Here is a 23,275-nt window from a genome sequence, read left to right on the forward strand (position 1 = left end):
AAACGAAATCAACCACCAAAATGACACAAAATATCCTCAAACTTTCACAAAATCAATTTATAAATTGCAATAATCCATCAATAAATTATCATCATATCAAATTAAAAAAAAAGTAAATAGCTAATGTAATTCATCATTTTAAAATCTTAATAGTGAAGAGGGTGGAGGAATGTCATGACACGAGTCACATACTGTTCATTTCAACTCCACCAACCCCCTTAACTTAAATGGGTTATACAGGTCAATTGCATGTCTGGTGGGTTGGACAAGAACATGACAATAAACCGTGTCTCGTGGTTGACTCGAAATTGACCCTGGGCACAATTAGTCTTGATCCATACTTGCTAATTTTGTTAGAGATGATTTAAGAAATATCCCTATATTATAGATAATTATTTTGTTTCCATTGATTTTCTATATCTCTAATCATCATGCATATATCTAGGATATTCTTCGTATCTTTTTTCGCTTGTTCATATCCTTGATTGATTATCTTGTTACCTAAATGATTTCTAAATAACCTATTAATGTACTGCATCATTATGAGACATAGCAAAATATAGGGAGAGATACCAAAAAAATAAAATAAAAAATCTAAACTTATTGTAATAGTATTAATTCAATCCTAAATTTTTTAATTGAACTAATTTAATGCTAAATATTTTCACAATGATACTAATTGAATCCATTTGGCCAATTTAGATAAGAATTTATTGACAAGAATGCAAGTCATCCTATGTGGCACTATTAGCGTTGATGTGGATGTTTTTAAATTTAATTATTTATATTCATTTTTTTAAAATTTTTTATTCTTTTTCCTTTTTTCTTCTTTTTTCCTTTATTTTTTTTTCCTTTCTCTCTTTCATTTTTTTCCTTTGTCAGTTGCCAACCTTTGTGATGTGGTTACCCTTGCCAAAAGGTTGTTAAGGGTGTGATGTGGTTACCCTTGCCAAAAGGTTGGTAAGGGTAACCACTGGGATTCCCTTCCAATATGGAAGGAGGAGGTGGGGAGTTCAAATCCCCACATTCTCAGGGGGAATGGAATGGGGACGATTTAATTTTAAATGTAGGTTTCGACTCTCATTAGGACAAAAGTGAGAGTTAGAGTGAGAGTAGAGTAAGATCGACAAAAAAAAAAACCTTTGTTGAGGGCTAGATGAGGTCGCTCGCACTAGATCCATCGAGGGTTGCCTTGAGGAGGCCTCGCCCAAGGTTGATGAGGGGTCACCTTGCCCAACCTTGGCCATTGTTGGCGATCGACGAACTTCATGGCCATCATCAAAGCTAGCAACTTGGTGGAGGGAAATAAGGAGAAAGGAAAAAAGAGAAAGGGAAAAAAAAGAACAAGGAAGGAAAATAGAAGAAAAGAAAAGGAAATAGAAAATAATAAAAAAATGCGAAAAATTATTTGAAAATTAAATAAAATGTCCATTTCGGCGTTGGCTGTCCCATATGAGATGACTAGCATCCAAGATAGCAATTTCCGGCTTAAATTGATTAATGGATTCAATTGGTACAAATATAAAAAAAAATGTTTAAGATTAAATTAGTCAAATTGAAAGTTTATGATTATATTAGTATCAATATAATAGTTTTTTGACTTTTCAAATACTTTTCCTTAAAACTCTATAGATATTACACAATTATTTTTTCCACCATAATCTTATCTTGGTATTTTTTGGAATCGTATTAAAGTGCGAATAAAACTCAATTGCTTTCGACATCCCAACGGAAAGTGCGAATGATATGCCTTTTTCCTCTGAACCTGAATAAACCACTCCCGATTTTTCTTCTCTTTAACTTTTTTTTTTTTTTTTTTTTTTTTTTTGTGGTCGAATTCTCTTTAACTTCACGGGGAAGATTTTCTAGTTAAGGGTTTCCTTCTATTTAAGCCCGAGACTTGCGACATACCGTCACCTTGAAGTCCAGGAGTCAACAACGTTCGACACAGGTACTCATGTGGAGTACCGCATAAATTTCCCAACTCCTGTAATGCAAGAAGCTCTCCTCCTCCTCCTCCTTGGCAATTTGAGTGTCGTCTAAGTAACGTCCGTGTTGTTTGCGAAAGTTGATCGTGCAGAAGTAGCAGTCCATTGAAAAAACATGGATGCACAAATTGATGTTAATCCGGGAGAATTCACGTGGAAAATCAGCTACTTCACTGAGCAGGATGCAAATCACCTTTACTCTGAAGCATTCACAGTTTCTGGTTGTCAATGGTATTTCAATTTTTTTTCACTTTTTATTTTTCTGTTTTTGCGTTGTTTCTTGATGATCGCATGTTCATCGTGTTGCCAAGTGATTCTTGCGTCTTCCGATACTTTCTGAGCAGGAGAATTCTGGTATTCCCCAAAGGGAATGGCTCGCACCATTTGTCGCTTTTCCTCGGTGTCCCTGATTCTGCGACGTTGCCATACGGATGGACCAAAGACGTCAAGTTCAGCTTGGGTGTGATTGATCAAATCAATGATGTTCGCTCTATTAGAAAGGGTTTGTTCTTGAATTCGATTGAATTTTTTGGAATCTCTTCTTTTTAATGTGAGTGTCTGATGGGTTTCTCTCTGATTGATTGTACGCATTTAGATTTCAAAAGAATTCGGTGTTGTGACATGAATAAGAAGAAGGGTTTAGATGATAAAAAGAATAAGCGAGAAGAACTGCAAAGAGAGATATGGAGCTGAGAGAGAAAATAGCTTTTCCGTATCTCATTCGTTAATTCTATCAATGGTGGTTGTTACTGACTAAGGAATTTAGCAAGTTAAGTTGTAAGCCACTGGTCCAGTAGATGGAGGAGTTGGGATTTGACTGCATCTAATATGATCTATATGTTGGTCCGGAAAAAAGGGAGGAGCCACAATTTAACTTCTAGGATGGTCACGTTGGAGGTCGTAACACTGTCGCGTTTTGTCAGTTTCATTTTTGTATGAATTGGGCTGCTTAAGTTGATCATGGGGAGGTGTTTGCTTCTTCTGTTGCTAATATTTTGCTTGACGAACAATACAAAATTCTAGTTCTTGATGGTCTCCAATGTTTCTTCCACATATCTTGCTTGTAAATAAGTTTTTGAATTCGTCACTCTGTCTCCTGAATTCTGCAGCGTGGCAAAGTGTTTTCACTGCGAGACAGAAAGAATGGGGTTTCCCAGAGTTGATTCCCTTGACTGAGCTTCAAAACCGTACTGGGGGATACCTAGTAAATGACACTTTGGTGATTAAAGCCACAGTTTGCATCTCAACAGTTACTCCTCTGATGAACATTCAGCCAGCTAGACCAACTGATAAGTTTGACTCCTATTTCACTGCTCTGGAGGAATTTGTCAATGGTGCTGAGACTCATGGCGTTAGAGTAGGATCAAGTTCGTGCTGCCAACATGATGCTTTGACGGCTGAAATTCCTAGCTTAGAAGAAGTTGAGAAGGCTATTCAGTCGATGACGGAATGCCTTTCGGATCTCTTTAAATTGAATATAAAAGAGAGGCTATCTGAGGCACTATCAACTTTAAGCTCGGCCAGAATTGGATTATTGTCGGAAAAAAAGATAGCAATTGAGAAATTTCAGGCCAATTTCAATGATTTCATTTCTGACTTCTTAGCATTTGAGCAGGACAATGCTGAGAAACTTCAAAAGGATCAAAGGTTCTCTGTTATGAAGAAGAGCCAGGACACTCACATCTTGTATAAGCAGTTAATGGGTGACCTCATCATGGAAGAGGAAAAGCTCAAGAGAAAGACGGGGGAAGTGAAGTCTAGGAAGGACAAGCTTCTCTCAGACTGGGAGATTTTGCTGGTTGAGGCTGAAGAAGCGAAGTTGGGCTGTAAAGATGAGCAGAAGAAAGTAGCAGAGGCTGAGGAAAAGAAGAGAATAGCAGAGGAAAGAATGTCTAGATCAACCACTGCTTGGTCAAATTTGAAGGCCCAATTCTGTTTAAGCTTTAAGATTAGAAATAGGCCATGAGCAGTTGGTCACTTAAGAAAGGAAACTGCGTTTTAGCTTGACTTTTTGTTGGTCAATTTGCGGCTTATGTGGTTGATCTCCTATCCTGTTCGTATAGTCAAGCATATATATAGTCAGTTCTTGATGTCTTGATATGAATTGCGTTGTTATCATTCTATCGGTTATGTGGATAATCACTTTGTTCCTTCACATAAAACCTTCTTGATATGACTCCGCATTGGGTGGCTCTAGTAATAAGGATGTTCTTATATACTTTTCGTGAGGCAGAGCCTTTAGATTTTAATTATAGTCTCGGGGATGTTTATTAGGAGAGTTTACCCTGTCCTAAGTAAGGGATTGTCCCCTTGCAATTGAGTTTGGAATCACAAAACAAGGATACTAACTGATAATTAGGAGTGTTCATACAAGGAGGGAGCCACAACAAGTGTTGGGGATGCTATCGGTAATTACAGGAGAAAAACAATTGACGCTTTCAATTTCTCCAAACGAACAGCAATGAAAGACATTTTAGTTTTGGTTGCGAGGTACAGAACATAATGTTATATCCATAGTTCTTGCCATGGTTTTTCTTTTAGGTGTTTTTGGGCACAAAACAATTGTTGGGTTGGGAACTTTTGAGTTTGAAACAGCATATAATCAAATGCACTTGGGCTCCCGTTTCATTAAGCAATGTTCACTTTGTTTAGCGAGGATGATGAATGACCTAAAACACAATCTTGTTTTATGGGGCCTCTTATTCTTAGAGGTTTTGGCCAAAGTAAACTTTTGTGTCCAAGCTAGAAGTAGACTCAAGCCATAAATTCTTATCCAACGTAAAATCCTAGTACACATAACAGTGGCATGCGACCAGTGATGCAAACTGATGACAACATGGAGTCTATTGTGAATGAACTTTTATTATGAGGAGGACTTCTAAGGAAGATGTACGCTTGTAAGATTGTAAAGCTAAGAGAAGTAGAAGGTTGGAAAGATGATACTGGGCAATTAATAAGAAACCATCGTGTCTTTCGAGTTTTGAAGAATGAGTGAAGAATGAGACAAGGAATTCTCACACGACATTTTTTATTACTCGGAAGCCTTTGACAGGTAAGAGTTTTCTTTAACAGCCATGGTTCGGCTCTTTCTGAGAGATTAAATCCGTTAATTCATATTAAGAGGATTCAAAAGTAGGGCCACGGAACTCCCATCTTGTATAAGCGATTGATGGAGGATATCACCAAGGAAGAAAGAGAGAGCTCACAAGAAAGATGGAGAAAGTGAAGTGTAGAGAGGACAAGCTCCCATCGGACTTGGGGGGATTTTGTTGGTCGAGTCGGAAGAAGCAAAGTCGGGCTATGACAAGAAGCAGAAAATGGTAGCGGGGGCTGAGGAAATGAGGAAAAGAAGAGAGTAGCCGAGGAAAGAAAGTCCAGATCAACCATTGCTCGGTCTGACTTGAAAGCTTTATTCTGCTAAATTTCAGTAGTCATTTGTTTTGAAGTACAAAAAACTGTGTTCTGGCAAAATTATTGCCGGACTATGTTAATTCGAACAGAATATTAGGCCAAATATCTGCATTTATAGTCAGTTTCTAATTATCTTTAGATGAAATGCGTGGTGGTTATAAATTTTTGCTGTTGGAACTTGGGAACGGAGTGATCTGTTTCTATAGGTGTTAGTGTTTTGGAACTTCAGAACAGAGTGCTTTGTTTCATTGGTGTTGGATTAATCTAATCAAATTATCGTATATGCTCTCTTATTTTAATGGGTTTCAAAGTCATTTGATCAATTGATTGTGGTAAGGCGGTTATACTTACCGACATATATGCTAAAAGATCATTAAAAATGGATATTTAACCTCATAATTAAATGACAAAGTTCTCCCATTTTCATTAAAATTTATTGATTAAAGAGTGAAATTTCCAACGCCTTTTTGTTTTATTGCATTTAGGTTAGATGCATCTCGTTGGTTACATTATTTTGTATAATGTTTTGCTGATGGTATATATACTACTGAAAAAAAGATGCTTATTAACATGGACATTTCTATTTTTCTTGACAATACACCATGAAATGGTCTCCATCTTCTGGGAAAATCTTCTTTTTTGTTCATAGATTACTAAATTGTATTTGATAATGGATAGAGTTAGGATAACGATAGCACTTTCTTAACACATTTTGGGACTTGATTGTATTTTTTAATGTCTTACGATTCAGATACACTTTCATGACAAGTTTTAGAATTATATTACACTTATTTTTCTTTTTTTAGCTTTTGCTTTTCCATCATTCCTCCTATAAAAGAAGGACAATTCCAACATACCATCACCTTGTAGTCGAAGGGTAACAACGTTCGACACAAGTGCTCCTGTGGGGGGTACCTCTTAATTTTTCCATCTTCTGTGATGAAAGATACTGAAGCGACATATCGGGAATAAAAAAAGGGCATATTATAGTGCGGAATCTTCAACAAATCAACTTGAAAATAACATATCAATCAGAGCTGCTCATTTGGCGATTCTTTTCTGATTTGTTTTTATTCAATTTCCATGTGGATCACATTTCAAATTGTTATTTTTATCTTTAACGTTTCTTTTGACTCAGTTCTCTGTTTTCTTGGTGGGTTACTCTCCTCCTCCTCCTTCACAATTGGAGTGTCGTCTAAGAAGAAAGATTAGCCTTGTTTGCGAAAGATGTTTGAGCAGAAGCAGCAGCCAAATAAAAAATTAAAAATGGAAATCGCTGACGTGAAAAATGACGTCAATCAAGGAGAATTCACTTGGATAATCCCCAACTTCACTCGGCAGAGCGCGAAGCTTTACTCTGAAGCATTCACAGTTTCTGGTTGTCAATGGTACTTCAATGTCTTTTCTATTTTTTTTTTTTTTGTTATACTTATTTTTCTATTTGTCCGGTTGTTTCTTGATGATCGCACGTTCATCGTGTTGCCAAGTGATTCTTGTGTCGTCTGATCCTTTTTGTTCAGGATAATTGTTGCATACCCCAAGGGGTATAACACGTACCGATTGTCACTGTACCTCGAAATCCCTGATTCTGCGACGTTTCCGGACGGGTGGACTAGAAAAGCCAAGTGCAGCTTCAGTGTGATCGATCAAACCAATAATGCTCACTTTACCAGAGGTTTGTTCTTGAATTGGATTGATTTTTGTTGGAATCTTTTGCTTCTGATCTAAGTGAATGATAGGATTCTCTCTACGTGATCATGCATCTAGATCTTGACAAACCAGTGTCACCACTTGAAAAAAAAGTACCGGTCTAGATGAGAAAAAGAATGAGTGAGAAGAAATAGAAAGAGATATATTAAGTTGAGAGAATATGTTTTCTCTGTTTCCTTTGATAAACCTCTCAAAGGTGGTAAGCTTCTAGCATGCACGCACAACGATGCCGAGGTTACTGATTAAGGAATTTAGCTAAGTTAAGTTTGTGAGCAGCTGTGCAGTGGACGGAGGAGTTGGGGCGCTGACTGCGCCTATATGATCCAAATGTTGGTCAAGTAAAAAAGAGAAGCCACAATATAAGTTTAAGATAATTACATCTGATCTTAAAAATGTTGTGCATTGTCAGTTTACCAGACTTTTTTACGAATTAGATTGCTGAAGCTGATCATGTGGAGGCATTCATTTCTTCTGGACAATTTGACATTCTGGTTCATGATCTCCAATGTTTCTTCCATTGATCATGCTCTGGTGTTGCAAACAAGTTTTTGAATTCTTCACTGTCTCCTGAATTCTGCAGAAATGCAACATGATTTCAATGCCAGAGAGAGTGACTGGGGTTTCAAAAAGTTCATTAAATTGAGCAAGCTTCAAACTCGCACTAGGGGATACATAATAAACGACTCTTTGATGATTAAAGCCAAAGTTTGCGTCCTAAAAGTTACTCCTCCAGTGAATCTTCAGCCAGCTAAACCTACTGATAAGTTTGACTCCTATTTTACTGGTCTGGAGGAACTCGTTAATACTGCTGAGACTAATGCTGTTAATGTAGGATCAACTTCAAGCCACCATGATGGTGCTTTGAAGGCTGAAATTCCTAGCCTAGAAGAAGTTGAGAAGGCTAAGCAGTCTTTGAAGAATTGCCTCTCGGATCTCTTTAAATCCAATATGAAAGAGAGGCTATCTGAGGCACTATCAACTTTAAGCTCAGCCAGAATTGGATTATCATCGGAGCAACAAATAGCAATTGAGACATTTCGGGCCAATTTCAATGATTTCACTTCCGACTTCTTAACATTTGAGCAAGACAATGCCGAGTTAGAGCTGCATAAACTACTAAAGGATCAAAGGTTCTCTGCTATGAAGAAGTGTCACGAGACTCACATCTTGAATAAGCAATTAATGGATGACCTTATCAAGGAAGAGGAGGAAGTGAAGTCTAAGAGGGACAAGCTTCTGTCTGACTGGGAGGTCTTGCTGGTCCAGTCCGAAGCAGAGGAGTCGGGCTATAAAGATGAGCAGAAGAAAGTAGCAGAGGCTGAAGAAAAGAAGAGAATAAGCGAGGAAAGACTGTCTAGATCAACCACTGCCTGGTCAAATTTGAAGGCTCAATTCTGTTAAAACTTAAAGGTATCGAATAGGCTAGGATGCTATTGTTCACTTAAAGTATAAAAACTGTGTCTGAGCTTGACTATTTTTTGGCCAATTTCCAGCAGAACCATTGCTTAGAGGGGCATATATGTTTGATCCTATATCATCTGAGTTTGGTCAGCATATGAGGCTAATATATACATATATATGTCTATGGAGTTAGTTTCTTATGTCCTCATATGAATTGCATGGTTATCGCGCATTTTGCTCTTGGAGCTTGGAGATTCTAACTATTTTAATGCACTTTCTTGACTGTTCTTCTGTGAATATGTGATGCTCAAGTTGTTTCTTCACGTATAGCCTTCTTGATATGACACCACTCTCGGTGGCTCCAATAATGAGGGTGTTCTTGTATCCATGTCTCGTGAGACAGAGCCTATGGATTTCATTACTATAGTTGAGATAGTGAGAGGAGAAGAGAGAAATGAGGAAGATTGTGAACAGTAAATCATAGCAAACATAAATCCTAATACTAATATAATACTAAATATTAACTAACAACTCATGGGATTTATGTTAGGAGCGTTTACCCTGTCCAAAGTAAGGGATTTTGTCCCCTTGCAATTGAGTTTGGAATGAAGAAAATAAGGACACTGTCTGATCGTTAGTAGTGTTCCTACGAGGAGAGTGCCACTACCAGTGGCTCTAATGTTAAGGAGGTTATCAGTAATTACAGAAGAAATATAATTGACGCTTTCGATTTGTCCAAGTAAATAGCGATGGATAACATCTCAGGTTTTTGGTTGTGAGAATATAATGTTATGTCCGCACTTATAGGGCTTTTTGCTACATGGATTTTCATCATATCCTTAGAAGATCCGTGGTTTTCTTTTTTGTGTTTTGGGTACAACACGTTCGTTGGGTTAGGAATTTTGAGTCTGACACTGCATGATCGAATGCAATCCAGCTCTCGTTTGGTTTTGTGATATTTACTTTATTTTAACGAGGTAATAACAAGATCTACAACACAATCTTGTTATATGGGACCTTTTAATCATAGAGATGTTGACCAAAGCAATAGGCTTGAGTCATAAATTCATACCCGGCGTAAATTCGTAGTAAAAGAAAAATACCTTGTGACATTCGATTTATGTGAGAAGACAATTTTGCGATAGACTTGTTTGGTAAAGTTCACATATTTAGTCTATTTCTCATGTAGCTTTTATTATGCGGAAGACTTGCGAGGAGGATGAGATTTCTCTTTTAACGCATGCTATAAAGTTGTACAACTAGGAAACGTAGATGATTGTGGCTCAGTCCATCAGGCTCCGATCCAATCCTCCGATCCAGTCGAGCCTGCTTCTTAATCAACGGCACGACGCCAATAGGCCATCTAGCGACCGCATGCCATGTTTTTCAAAAATTAATAATTTTACTTGTGTAGTTTTACTCGTTGACCAATTTTGATAGGATATTACTTTTCTTTATTATAATATCTAAACCAGATAAATAATTATAGAATTAAAAAAGCTAATTACAATCAGAGACAAATTGTTGTGATTAATTTTTTAATAATTGTTTAGAAATTTAGTTGATTTAATTTTCTCCCATTTTTTACTTTTTTTTAACGACAGTTAAAGGTAAAAGAGGGTTTTTCTATAAAAAAAAAAAAGTAAGATAAAAATACACATTTACGCCTTAAATAGTCATTTGCAATGCATACATGAAATGTATATCCCTCTCCTCATATTATTATCTTCCAATCATATCATACATAAAACGTCATATTTCCCTTCATTTTTAGTCTCAGGAAATTCTGATTGGTGAATTATATATTATAAATATAATCCACATGCAAAATTTATTATAAACTTGCAAGATACTCATGGTTTACATTACTCTTAGACTACATTTGTTATATTATTCTAAATTTTTGGTGTAAATGCGTATTTTCGCAAGATATTAGAATATATAGAAAAATATAACAAAATAAGGATTCCCATCGATCAAACCCAGTCATTTAGGTTTCGTCATCCAATTAAAAAAAAACACGAAACATAAAATTACAATAATATTGAATTTTAATTAATTACATGCAATATTTCAAGCACTTGAAATAATAGGAATCGATAAGAACTTTGAAAGCATAAAGAAATCGATAACTTTCCTCACTACTCGCAATCTTCACCTTTTGCTCATCGACTTGGCATGAAAAAGACGAGTAAGTTAATTTTGTAAAATCTATCGGATATTTCAGTTTCCTTTTCCAGATATATGCTTCATTCTCTTTAGGATCCTTTTTTTTTTTTTTTTTTGTGGAGGGGGGGAGGTTTATGAAAATATCATCATCCATGGAATGTATCACAAAAAGAATAGTTGGATTATTTGCATAAATATATAAATTCAATTTCTAGTTTTAAGAAAATTCGCAATATTTCTTTACCCCAAAGTTCATAGTTTCTAAATTTATTTTCAGAATAAGAATATTCCCGCGAGGTATCGAGCGAGGTGGACTACGGTGGGATTGGAAAATGAAAGATTAGGTGAGCTAGTGCCGGTTTAGTTTGGGCGAAAGTATATTTGACGGTCAAACTTTGACCCACAATTCTTGATATTCTATCTATAAAAGAAGTATTTTTGGACAAATGCTCTGAAAGCCTCGAGGAAGGAAAGTTTATTACAGTGCTTCAATTAGATAATTAACTTCTGTTTTTTCTGTGGTGCAAGAGAATTATTGACTCTTTTAATCCACGACTGTTTCCATTGTAATAATATTCTTGTGTTATCTAGTATCCTTGTCTCTCTCATGAAAACATTCTCGAAATAATGTCAGAGATATAAAAAAATAATTTAGAAAATTAATTTAGCAGTGCTAGGAGCAAGACTAGTAAGGTGCTTGAATATGACCCGCTATTTTATGATAGGGTTAATACCCTAAAAACCCCCAAACTGGTACACATGCGACAGATTTACCCCAAACTATTTTTTTTATCATGAAAAACCCCAAACTGGTACACCTGTGACAAATTTACCCTGACTGACTATAAAAAACCATAAACTGGTACATTTATGACAAATTTGCCACAAACTAATTTATTCGACTGCAAAAAACCCTAAATTGGTAAATTTGTGATAAATATATCCTCCGCTAAATTTGATTAATATCACAAAAAAAATCACAAAAATTGTAAACTGTGACAAATAGAGCGTAAAATCCCAAATTGGTATACCAGTCAACTATTACGTGTTATTTGACTTAATAATTTGACAATAAAATTTAATGAAAACTAACAAAGGGTAAATTTGTCACAAGTGTACCAGTTTGGGGTAAATTTGTCAAAGGCATATTAGTTTAGGGTTTTTTGTGGTAAAAAAAATAGTTTGGGGTAAATTTGTCACAGTGTACCGGTTTAGGTTTTTCAGGGTATTAACTCTTTATGATATGGAGTTATATCTTACGAAGTAAGTTTGTAAATTGGTGTTTTTCCTCTACAAAATTACTCTCTTCTTTCTATTTTTTCTCCTCTTTTTCCAAAAGTTCTTTGACAACTTTTTCTTGAAAAGAAAAATGCAATCACAAATGTTGTTATGTTTCACTGGTCATATCTTATATTTGAGAAAATTACCTAATTAGCCCTAAACTTATTATATAGATATCAATTCAGTCTTAAATTTTTCAATTTTGCCAATTTAATCTTAAACATTTGCTTAAAATTCCAATACAATCATTTTGGCCAATTTTCATTGAAAATTGCCAACGTGATGATTAAGTTATCGTTGGCCATCTTATGAGGCACTTCGCCATGCTAGCCATTTCCTGTGAAAATTGGCAAGAATGATTATATTGGAAATTTATGCAAAATTTTAGAACTAAATTGGTAAATTTGAAAAGTTTAAGACTAAATTGGCATACATACGATAGGTTTAGAATTGATTAGACAATTTCTCCTTTTAAATTTTTGTACTCTATTTAGATTAGAATAATTTTACATTGTACTCACTAGCCAAATGAAATCTATTTGGGTGGAATTTCGCATATGGAATGAAAATTGTCTACACTAAGGACTGGCCAGAAGATGAGAATCTTCTTCAACATATGTGCCTCGTGAAATTGTAAATAGATGCTTCGAACGTTGATATCCGTGGGCAATTCATCATTTTATCCCCTCCACATCATTTTTATACAATTGACTCTTTGCTTAGCAATTGTTTAGTTTAAAATACCACTACATCGCGATTTTATCTAATCTCTTTTCAAGTGTTTTCTACATCTTTGTTTTCGTTGGCTTCTTGCGAATTTCATAATTTGACTTTTATTTAAAGGGAATTTCATAATTTGACTTTTGTAGCTTCTCCAACCTTCAGGACTTCCTTACCCAATCAAGAGGATTAATTTCTAGATGTAGAGAGAATGATAACTAAAGCATGAGTTATTACCTAGAGGAAAAAATGACAAATGGAGGGCCTATTCAGAGTGTAAATTTAACTCAAACGGGAAATGTTTCCCAACGCATAAATTTGCTAGAAAATGGAGGATTGTGGCCCAGGTCCATCGGGCCCCAATCCAGCTGAGCCAACCTAATCTCAAACGACCATGTGTCAGCCCAATTGACCGCTATGAACGCCAACATGGCGCTGACCCAACAGCTAGCTGGCACTGGGACTACCACATAGCAAGCACCCATTGGATGCGCCACAGCCAGCAAGCAATCATGCGCCACACGGAATTTTTTTCTTTTAAAGTTAAATATTTGTATTAGGTAGATTTTTACCCAAATTTAACCGAATTTTAATCAGACATCCCTTTTCTTTATTAGAATATCTAAAACAAGATAACTAATTATAGAAAAAAAAAGAAAAAAACAAAGAGTTGTTATTATTAACTTTTTGCTAATTTTTTTCATTATTATAGTTAATTTAGCAATTTAGTTAGTTTTTTTTTCTCCCATATTCCATATTTTTCATTTTTACAACAATCAGAAATCAAAGTGAGTTTTCCTCAAGAGATAAAAGCACATTTTACACCTCAAAAGTCAAAAAGTCATGTGCATTGCACTTGCTAACAAAAAAGTTCAGAAAAATGGAATATAGTGAATATTGATTTACACCATGCATACAAGGATAGAGGAAGCTTTTGATTTAGGAGAGATTATGCAAATCAATCGCGAAAAAAAAGTCTCACTATAGGAAAATCGGGAAACTTCTAATGGCTTTCTAAAGGAATGTAGAATGGTCACAAAGAAAGGAAATTCAGTTATTTACATTTAGGATTAGTCCAAATTGCTTTAAAATCCCCAACAGAGATTGAAATTAAACACTTACATTGGTTGTGTCTAAAGGATTGTAGGCACAATAAGTTCACACTCTTACCAGAGATTGTAGAATCCATGAACCTATATATTTCAATTCCTACCCAAATTTTACCATTTGGATGAAAGATCCAAATGTTATGAGAAAATATGGTCAATATAAAACCTCAACATCCTTCATAATTGAAGGATCTCAGAATCTAGAATAATATATAAAATCTTTTACAAGGCCATGTCACGAACAATTGATATAAGAACACATAAGTGAGATTCTGGAAGATGAGAAACCATTTCAATATGTGCAAATGCTGAAGAAAAGAACTTAGTAGTATCAATAACAATTAGACAGAAGGACATTCAACTTCCAAGAAAAATGGATTTTTCAATTAGAAAATGTTCAAAGACCTGCAAAACAATGAAGAAGTTGACAAGATTATTGAATATGAAGATGGAGAAATAGATAATAAGTTTAATAAGAGTGGAAAGATGAAAAAACGAATATTGTAGAATTGAATGGAGGAAAAATACCTGCATCTATTTCTTGTAAAATACCTTCTAGGTCATCATGCTCATCTTCCTAGAAACAAATCATGAGAGAATAGCTTGTGATAGAATTAGGAAATTGAAGACCAAGAAATATATCCTTCTTGCATATTGATCCTACATTGCAGGAAAAAGAATCCACAACTATTCATCTTAGCAAAGGCAGGATGCCCCCAAGGCTAATTGCGCCTGCGTTTTCAGATTTCGAAATGAACATATACGTTTCTTTAGAATAGACCACAAAACTAAGCAGAATATTTTGTTTAAGAAAAGTATGGGGGAAAAAGAATATGATTTGCAGAAACATGCATTCCAAGAAAAGAAAGGTTTTCAAGAATTGTGGTTCGCAGAATTAAGAAAAAGAAAGCGAATCTAAAATCTTCGATTGGTTTCTAACCAGAGTACAATAAGGAAGCATAAATAACATAGAAAATTCTGACAAAAAAATAACAAAGAAAATCATTATGCAACTTATACTACGGGAGATGGAAAACCAAAAACGCCAATCCATCCTCTTTTGTTTGGATTAGAACTGGGAGAGAATACTAAAGAATCGCCAAAGAACACTACACTTTAAAAAATAAAAAAAAAAGCTATTTGGCAGCGCTTTTTCAAGCGTGTATCCTGTCATCGTGAGGTTGTTCATATTACGGTTTTCAAAGGGTATCGCTATCAGTATTGCTAGAGCGACATAATTCAAGACCACTGATTTAGTTGTCAGTACATATATATTTTTGGAAATGTTTTAAGTTTTAATCAATCTATATTGGTAATGTTTTTAACAGATTCCACTTTAGGAAAAAGTTCATTGACAAAAGCCGACCGGCACTAGAACTAATATAAACCTCTATAAAATCAGAAGCCATAAAAATCAGTCCTATATCGCTGAACAATCAAAAACCAGAAATCACAAAATGTCAGGACTTAAGAGATTAAGAAGATAAAGAGGATGCAAAGGGAAATGTAGAGAAGAGGAGAAGAAAGGAAATTAAAAAATCAAGAGGACGATTTCACTCCATTACATCTGTGAAAGCAAGAAACATATGGTTGCCTCCTGAAATTTGCAAAACTTGAAACAAAGGAAAATAGAATGAAAATAGGGATTGCAGCAATTATAGTGCCAAAGGGCCTTCTCAATCCTTGGCAAGCGCTTGAGGCCCAATATAAGCATCTCTCCACGGAGCCCACCAGCCCATCATTCCGACCGATGAGTCTGTCCAACTCCCCTCCCTTTGAACTGAGGAATAAACTCTGGAAATGGTTGGTCAATGTAATCATAATCCAGGTTCAACCATTGGATTAGGAGCTGAAAACCAGCTTGGCCTACTCAATTTTCTTTTATTGAATGTGCTTTTTCAACAGAGACATGAAATAGATGATGAATTTGAGCTGTTGCTGGCAAAGTCAAGCGATATGCAACCTTTCCCCACTCTTCTCTCAAATGGAGAAGGGCCACAGCACTTAGGGATGAGCTTGTGAGATTCCTGGGGTCTCTGCTAGTAGGGTTGTATCTTTAACTAGACCATGTCCCCTTCTACCAAAGACCTCTCCACCCTTTTCTTTTCTGCATAATGCTTCATTCGGCTTAGTGAAGCTTCTTTTATGAGCTAGCCACTGCGTTGAGAGGTGCCAACGCATGAATGTCAAGCCCTAGAGTTGGTGGGGAAGAACCATACAAAGTCTGAAATGTAGTTGTCCGGATGCTAGTGCCAAAGGTGGTATTGCACCACCATCCAGCCTAGGATAACCATCGATTCCATCTGTTTCGCTGAGCTTAACGCATACACCTCAAGTAAGTCTCCGAATAACGATTGAGTCTCTCGATTTTCCCATTTGACTGGGGTTATTTGCTGTCGATAGATGCAGCTGCGTTACCATCAGCTTGAAGGTTTCTTGCCAAACTAAACTACTAAACATTGTTGAGGAACAACTTGGCCGCTTCTAGTGCAGTAAAATGATGAGACAAGGCCATTAAGGGAGCATAGTTGACGTGCTGAAGCGTCAGGCGGTAAACACCATCTAACGCACCTACAGGACTTTCACTGGTAATGCACCGACCGTCCTAGCACAAATAGCTGAACAAAGGGACTGCCGATAGAAATTTCAAACAATTTTTTTAAAAAAATAGAAAAGGAATGCTACTAATTAGAGTGGCAATTTGTGTTCGTGTTGTGTTGACATAAGGGTATACTACAAAACAAGTCAACTCGGATACAATACAATTAAATTATTATGTCAATCTACTAGACACAAATTGACACTAACTTGACCCAAAAATTAAGCGGTTGACACTAACACGACCTCTGTAACATGATTAAGTATTGTATTGATGAGTCCTTGGAGTGCATGACTCGCTAGCACACAATCAACCCTCCAACGGGACATGAAATATCCTCAACTTTTCATAAAATCTATTTAGAAATTGCAATAATCCATCAACACAATATCATCAGATCAAATTGAAAACCATGGTCACAACCAATGGAATATCATCAATTTGGCATCTTATTAAAGAAGAGCATGAATAAAAATCTTTTAATTAATCATGTCTAAACGGATTATACGAGTCAATTTCGTGTGTGTCGGTTAAGTAGGAACATGACCATTATTAATCATGTCTTGAGGTTGACATGAAATTGACTCGGGTACTGTCACGCCCCGAACCCCGAGCGCGAGCACATCCCACTGCGGTCGAACAAATGCGACATTCCCAGGTAGTGTCGCCGACCCCATTCATTTATTATTGCGCAAGCGGAACGTATTATAAAACCACTGACAATAAAATACGGGATAGAAAAGCAGAAAGCAAAATCACAACATAACACTTAAACATAATTCAACAGAATTACAAACAGGGGTTTACGGCCAATAGTCTACAAAAGACTGGCTCTTAAAAAGAGGTTATCCTACGACCTACAAGTCGTACACGATCTCCAATCCTTATAACTTCACCTCTCCAACTCCTTAAGGCCAACCAAAGCTATATGGCCGCTCCGTCCACCAGGGACCTGAAATGGTTATTCAATAACCACTGAGACAACGTCTCAGCAAGTTCAACCCCCTAAACCCCTATTAGAAAGAAAATACGCCCAAGGGTGGCCTAGCCACATCACACAGAAGACTTACCTCGCCTCAGTTCCTTCCTGCAGGTTAGCGCAATTCAAATCACTCAATCACAGATAGTAAGAGGAACTTAAACAACCGGAACGTATTCACTTTCATATATCCAACAACCGCGGGGATCCTGATTATAAGACTAAATCGTTATGACACGTCTCATTCCATGCCACACAATTCCGTCCCATAATCTGACACATCAACAACACTCAACATGCATTCTAATTGTTATTCACGCCACACAAGGGCATAGCCTACTCGCGGTTCGGCTATCTACCGACATATAGCCGAGGCATCGCCTCCCCCATGGAGCGCGGCTTCGTCATTACGTCGACGGCATTCCCGAAGGAGCATCGTCTCCCCCCTTGGAGCACGGCTTCGTCACTACGTTGACGGCATTCCCGAAGGAGCATCGATCCAGTCGGCCCAGCCTCTACTGCAACCGGCATCCACCGCGTGGGCATCCCATATAGGGGCAAGTCCGGCTCAACAGCCCAGGACGATTCCTCTTAGTTATCACATAGTCAAAGCATACTCGGCCCCAGGACACTTTATATTTCACTCAATGCTTCCATTTAAAATAGTGATCCCAGCCATTTTTCTTCATATTAAAAATATTCCATAAATTACTCACGTGTGTGGGGACACGCTAATTTCGAATCAAGAAGCCAATATCTCACTTTTTCAAACCCCACTATTTCATATAATCATTAAAATCCAATTTTGCATCAAAGTCCCACATTTGGGTTTTTAGAATAAAATCTCTATTTATCACAATCAACACTCAATTTGCCACAATCAATCATCAAATTCAAATTCTAAATACACAGCAGCGATCGGCACGAAATTCTGAGAGTATAAGGTCCCGACGAAATTTTCAAATTTTAATAAATAATTAAATTTATTCCGAAAATTAATTAAATAATAATATTCATATTTTTCGCAATCCACATTCAATTTATAATATCCGACCATCAATTCCAAAATCCGAATACACAGTAGCGACCGCACGAAATTGAAGGCCAGGGTCAAAATAATTTTTCCGTTTTTTTTTTTAAATAAATAATAATATTTTAATAATTTCGGATTATAATATAATATTATAATTTCCAGAATTTCGAAGCAATTAAATAATTCAAAATTAAAATCCTATTATGTCACATCAAGGCTTTATATTAAAAATAAACATACTTAACTTTAAACTAAACACACTTTAACTTAATTAAACACCATAATCTAATCATCAACCAAATAAATTTAACCATCTACGCTTACTTAACTTAGACTAAGCACACTTAGGACATCATTAACTGTCTAATCAAGATTTAGTGAGTTAAACTCACCGGATTAGCGTGCCGAGCGGACCAAAACGACGGGGACGCCGAGGAGAACAACTTTCCTCAAAGCGGGCCGAGCATCCGGGCTCGGGAAGCCGGCCAAAACGGGCCAAACATGGGCTGCCATACCCATTTTCTTGGCTGCTGCTTAGGGCCGAAGGAGGGCAGATCCGAGCTTAATCGGGCGGAGGAACGACGGAGGAAGGAGGTGGTAGCTCGGGTAGTGGCTCACGGCGGCTAGGCGGGGCCTCCGGCGGCCTTAGCGACGACGAACGGGCGGCTGGACGGTCGGACGACAACGCTGGAGGGTCCTTGTCACGCGAGTAGCGGCTGAGCAGAGGCGGAAATTGGCTAGCTGGGCGGTCGTGCAGGCGAGCGAGCGCGGACGGGCGACAACTCCGGCGACGGCAACGAGCGGCAGTGACTTCAGACGAAGTTTTTCTGGTTCGCTGGTTTGTTGGGCTTTCGAAGAAGGATAAGATGAAGATGGAGATGCGAGCGGGTAGGGCGAGCGGCAAGGCACACGGGCGGCGCGGGGGCAGACGCGCGGCGGCGGCGGCGACGGCAAGCTCCGGCAACGGGCATGCGGGCGCGAGCTCGGCTAGCTTCCGTCGGGCTGCTGCACGCACGAGCTGCTCCCTTCCTTCCCCCCTCTCTCTCTTTCTTCCCAAGGTTGAAGATGAAACCTTTTCAAGATCTCCACCTTCCATTTGTCAAGATCTCAACCTCGCCTTAACCACCATGACATCATCCTATGTCATCTTCCACTCACTCAAACCCTCCCATAACTTCTCCAATTGTTGCATTTTCATTTTCCGCGGTCAATTTTGTACATCCAATTTCTTCAATTCCCATCAATTCTCTTCCAATTGAGTTCAAATGAAGTCCATAAAATTAATCCAATGTCACCACACTTCAATTCACATCTTCACTTGTCCGTAGAACTAACTTAAGTCCCAAAAGCGCGACCAAAAGCGGCCTACTAATTTCTCGAGCTAAAATAGCCATTCTCGGATTTAATTTGCCAAAGAACTCTGATTGCATGAAAAATCCTCCAAAGATGAGTTAATATTCCTAAAATGATTTGTGACACACCGGACTTCCAATTCTTGAATTTGATCTCAATTCCACGGTTAATTTCACCTTTGCACAATACTAGCGCGGCCCAACCTACGGGTAGCCTTTAGAAATTTTCATGCATTTGACTTGTGGTTGATCATCTCAAGCCACAATGTACATCTTTGAAACATTGGCGACTTTCGATTCTTGGGGTAATCTCAAGGTTTTCAAATACGAACACAAGGTACCCAATCGATAGAAAAGTCGATCCGGTGTCGATTGACAAGGATTATGTGATCCGGTGGAATCACCCACACTCGATCACATGCCTCGTCGAGTCGACTATCTCCGGTCTCTAATCGATTTTTATTTGTGCCGTAATGACCCTTGCGGTGATTAGCTCGGTCGAAAGATCGCTTCCTAGCCAAATTCTCGCGTCTGATGCATTAGAATTTCTTAACGACTTCACCCGATAGACTAGTTTCCACATGAGTGGCCGACTTAAGGAAAAGAACTATATGCGTGCCAACGAAATGCTCGTCTCAATTAATTGAAAATAGAATTGGAAGATCGGGATGTCACAGTACGATTAGTCTCAATTCAAACTTGCTAATTTTGTAAGAAATATTTATGATATTTTCATAAATTAGAGATAATTATGATATCTATCTTGATTTTTGTGCATATATATATATTTATGAAATTTTCCTTTTCTCTCTTTAATTGTGCATTTGATTACCTTATTATGTTAGATTGTCATCCGATAACAATAACAGTTCTCTTTTTTGCTTTGTTCTTATCTTGAAATCTCTTTAGAGTCATATTAAAGTGCCGTTTTACAATTTTTCATTCCAATAAAGCTTGCGAGATTGAGAGATAGTAACCGATCGGCTTTCAATATGCCAATCAAAAGTGCGAATGATACGCATTTTTTCTCTGAATACGAATAAACCAGTCCCGATCTTTCTTCTTTAACTTCATGGGAAGGTGTCTTGTTTTCTGTGTTTCTTTTTAATTGCTTGTCCCCGTTCCTCCTTCCATAAGAGCCCGAGACATGCAACATTCCGTCAGCTCGAAGTCGAAGAGCCAACAACGTACTCATGAGCAGTACCACATATAAATTTCCCAACTCCTGTACTGTAAGAAACTCTCCTCCTTCTCCTCCTTCGCAGTTGGAGTGTCGTCTAAGAAGAAACATCTGTGTTGTTTGTGAAAGTTGATCGTCCAGAAGTAGCAGTCCAAATAAATAAATAAAAAAGATAGATGCGCAAAATGATGTTAGGGCCTGTTTGGTTCAGCATTGCAAATGCTCATTTGGACTCTAAAGTCCTTTGGCCAAATGCAAACGCGTTTGGTTCGTATTTTTGCGCGATTTTGGCAAGATGCAATTGCATCTCCAAAGGAATCTAAAGGCCTTTGGCTCAATGGAGCTCTTGGGGTGCATTGGCAAGTTACATCCACGGGAATGCAAGTAGCTCGGTTACTGTTCATCTTCTCCAACCTCCAAGCTGCTGATCGGAGGCCAACGACCACCGGCGAAGGGATGGCGCGCGCCGGCGACCGCCGCCTGAGGGTCGCCCGACCCGGTGACCGTCGCACAGGGTCGCGGACCCCAAGCGACGCCGGATCTCGCGACCCGGGGTTGGCCGCTGGATCGCACGACCCGAGCGACCGCCCGAGGTCGCGCGACCCGGCGACGGTTGCGGGGTTAGGTGACGGCCGCCCTGAGGTCGCGCGACCCAAGCGACGGTCGCTTGTCGCGCATGTCGTCGCCCGGTCGCCCGAGGTCACGCGACCCGGGCGACGGTCGTCTGGGTCACGCGCAGGCCGTCGCTGGTCGCCCAGGTCGCACGACCCCGCGGCGACGGCCGCCCGAGGTCGCACGACCCGGGGAGGCCGATCGGCCATCCGGCCGCTAGCGCGACCCTGGCGACCGTCGCCCGAGGTCGCGCAACCCAGCGGCCAGATCCGGCCGAGATCCGGCCATCGAGCCGCGGATCCGACGGTCCGGCGGCCGGATCCAGCGGTCCGGTGGCCGGATTTCAAAAAAAGAAAAATAGCATTTTTTTTTTTGTTTTCTTTTAATTTAATAAAAGTAATTTACAAATGCAAATTTTACCAAACGGTATTTTGGCCAAAGTTGTATTTCAATACAAATTTTATCAAACGATATTTGCATTTCGGAAAATCCCATTCACGCAAAGGTATTTGCATTTTGGCAAATGCATTCCCCAAAAGCCGAACCAAACGGGCCCTTAGTCGGGAGAATTCACGTGGAAAATCAGCTACTTCACGGCGGGATGCAAAAATGCTTTGCTCAAGCATTTACGGATTTACGGTTGTAAATGGTGAGTCAATTCTTTTTTTTTCTTGTTTTTGCGACGTTTCTTGATGACCGCATGTTCATCGTGTTGCCAAGTGATTCTTGCGTCTTCCGATTTGGAACAGGAGAATTCTGGTATACCCCAAAGGGAATGGCTCAGACCATCTGTTCCCTTTTCTCGGCGTCCCTGATTTTGCGACGTTGCCGTAGGGGTGGACCAGAGATGCCAAGTTCAGCTCGGGTGTGATTCATCAAATCAATGATGTTCGCTCTATTAGAGAGCGTTTGTTCTTGAATTCGATTGATTTTTTTTTTTTTTGGAATATTTTTTTTTTTAAGGATTAATACCCTGAAAAACCCAAACTAGCACACATGTGATAAATTTATCAAAACTATTTTTTTTACCACCAAAAATCCTAAATTTGAACACCTTTAACAAATTTACTATAAACTGGTATACTTGTATTAAATTTAGCTTATGTTAATTTTCGTTAAATTTTATTATCAAATTATTAAGTTTGATGACATATAACAGTGGACTAATGTATACCGCCGTAAGGTGACGAACGGCTGACGGGGTTCTCTGGATTACCAAAAAAAAAAAAAAACAGTGGACTAATGTACTAGTTTGAGATTTTACTATATGTTTATCACAATTGTATCATTTATGTGGTTTTTTGTGTTATTAATCAAAATTTAACAAATATATCAGTTTGAGGTTTGTGATAGTAAAAGAAATTAGTTTGGGATAAATTTGTCATAAATATACTAGTTTGGGATTTTTTGTGGTTATTTGGGGTAAATTTGTCATAAATGTTCTACTTTGGGGTTTTTTGTGGTTAAAAAATTAATTAGGAGTAAATTTGTTACATATGTACCAATTTTGATTTTTAGGGTATTAACCATTTTTTTAATGTGAGTGTCTGATAGGTTTCTCTCTGATTGATTGTGCGCATTTAGATTTTAAAAGATTCAGTGCTATGACATGAATAAGAAGAAGGGTTTAGATGATAAAAGAATGGATAAGAAGAAGTGCAAAGAGAGATATTTTGCTGAGGGAGAAAATAGCATTTCTGTATATCATTCGTTAAACCTCTCAAAGGTGGT

At 38.0% G+C, this 23,275-nt stretch overlaps 2 protein-coding genes and 1 long non-coding RNA gene across 3 annotated transcripts; 2 read left to right on the forward strand and 1 right to left on the reverse strand.

Moving 5' to 3' along the window:
- The first annotated feature begins 1,935 nt into the window (after positions 1-1,935).
- On the forward strand, positions 1,936-4,106 carry LOC108955894 (MATH domain and coiled-coil domain-containing protein At3g58270-like). The gene is made up of 3 exons (XM_018864589.2): positions 1,936-2,219; positions 2,333-2,490; positions 3,098-4,106. The coding sequence occupies exons 1-3, from the start codon at positions 2,104-2,106 to the stop codon at positions 3,952-3,954; spliced, it is 1,131 nt and encodes a 376-aa protein (XP_018720134.2). The 5' UTR covers positions 1,936-2,103; the 3' UTR covers positions 3,955-4,106.
- Positions 4,107-6,626: 2,520 nt separating this feature from the next.
- Positions 6,627-8,510, forward strand: LOC104427532 (MATH domain and coiled-coil domain-containing protein At3g58270-like). Its single transcript, XM_039305215.1, has 3 exons — positions 6,627-6,787; positions 6,920-7,074; positions 7,690-8,510. The coding sequence occupies exons 1-3, from the start codon at positions 6,627-6,629 to the stop codon at positions 8,508-8,510; spliced, it is 1,137 nt and encodes a 378-aa protein (XP_039161149.1).
- Positions 8,511-17,143: 8,633 nt separating this feature from the next.
- Positions 17,144-19,438, reverse strand: LOC120290044. Its single transcript, XR_005547919.1, has 2 exons — positions 18,793-19,438; positions 17,144-17,340 (listed from the first exon to the last, which is right to left on the reverse strand). It is a non-coding gene; the product is annotated as an uncharacterized LOC120290044 (long non-coding RNA).
- Between the last annotated feature and the right edge of the window lie 3,837 nt (positions 19,439-23,275).

This window comes from Eucalyptus grandis, chromosome 11 (genome assembly GCF_016545825.1).
Source record: "Eucalyptus grandis isolate ANBG69807.140 chromosome 11, ASM1654582v1, whole genome shotgun sequence".
NCBI classification, from domain to species: domain Eukaryota; kingdom Viridiplantae; phylum Streptophyta; class Magnoliopsida; order Myrtales; family Myrtaceae; genus Eucalyptus; species Eucalyptus grandis.

Coding starts and splice junctions, on each gene's coding strand:
- LOC108955894 (XM_018864589.2), top strand. CDS start 2,104: ATGGATGCACAAATTGATGTTAATCCGGGAGAATTCACGTGGAAAATC. Junction 2,220..2,332: donor ACAGTTTCTGGTTGTCAATG/GTATTTCAATTT, acceptor CTTTCTGAGCAG/GAGAATTCTGGTATTCCCCA. Junction 2,491..3,097: donor TGTTCGCTCTATTAGAAAGG/GTTTGTTCTTGA, acceptor TGAATTCTGCAG/CGTGGCAAAGTGTTTTCACT.
- LOC104427532 (XM_039305215.1), top strand. CDS start 6,627: ATGTTTGAGCAGAAGCAGCAGCCAAATAAAAAATTAAAAATGGAAATC. Junction 6,788..6,919: donor ACAGTTTCTGGTTGTCAATG/GTACTTCAATGT, acceptor CTTTTTGTTCAG/GATAATTGTTGCATACCCCA. Junction 7,075..7,689: donor TAATGCTCACTTTACCAGAG/GTTTGTTCTTGA, acceptor TGAATTCTGCAG/AAATGCAACATGATTTCAAT.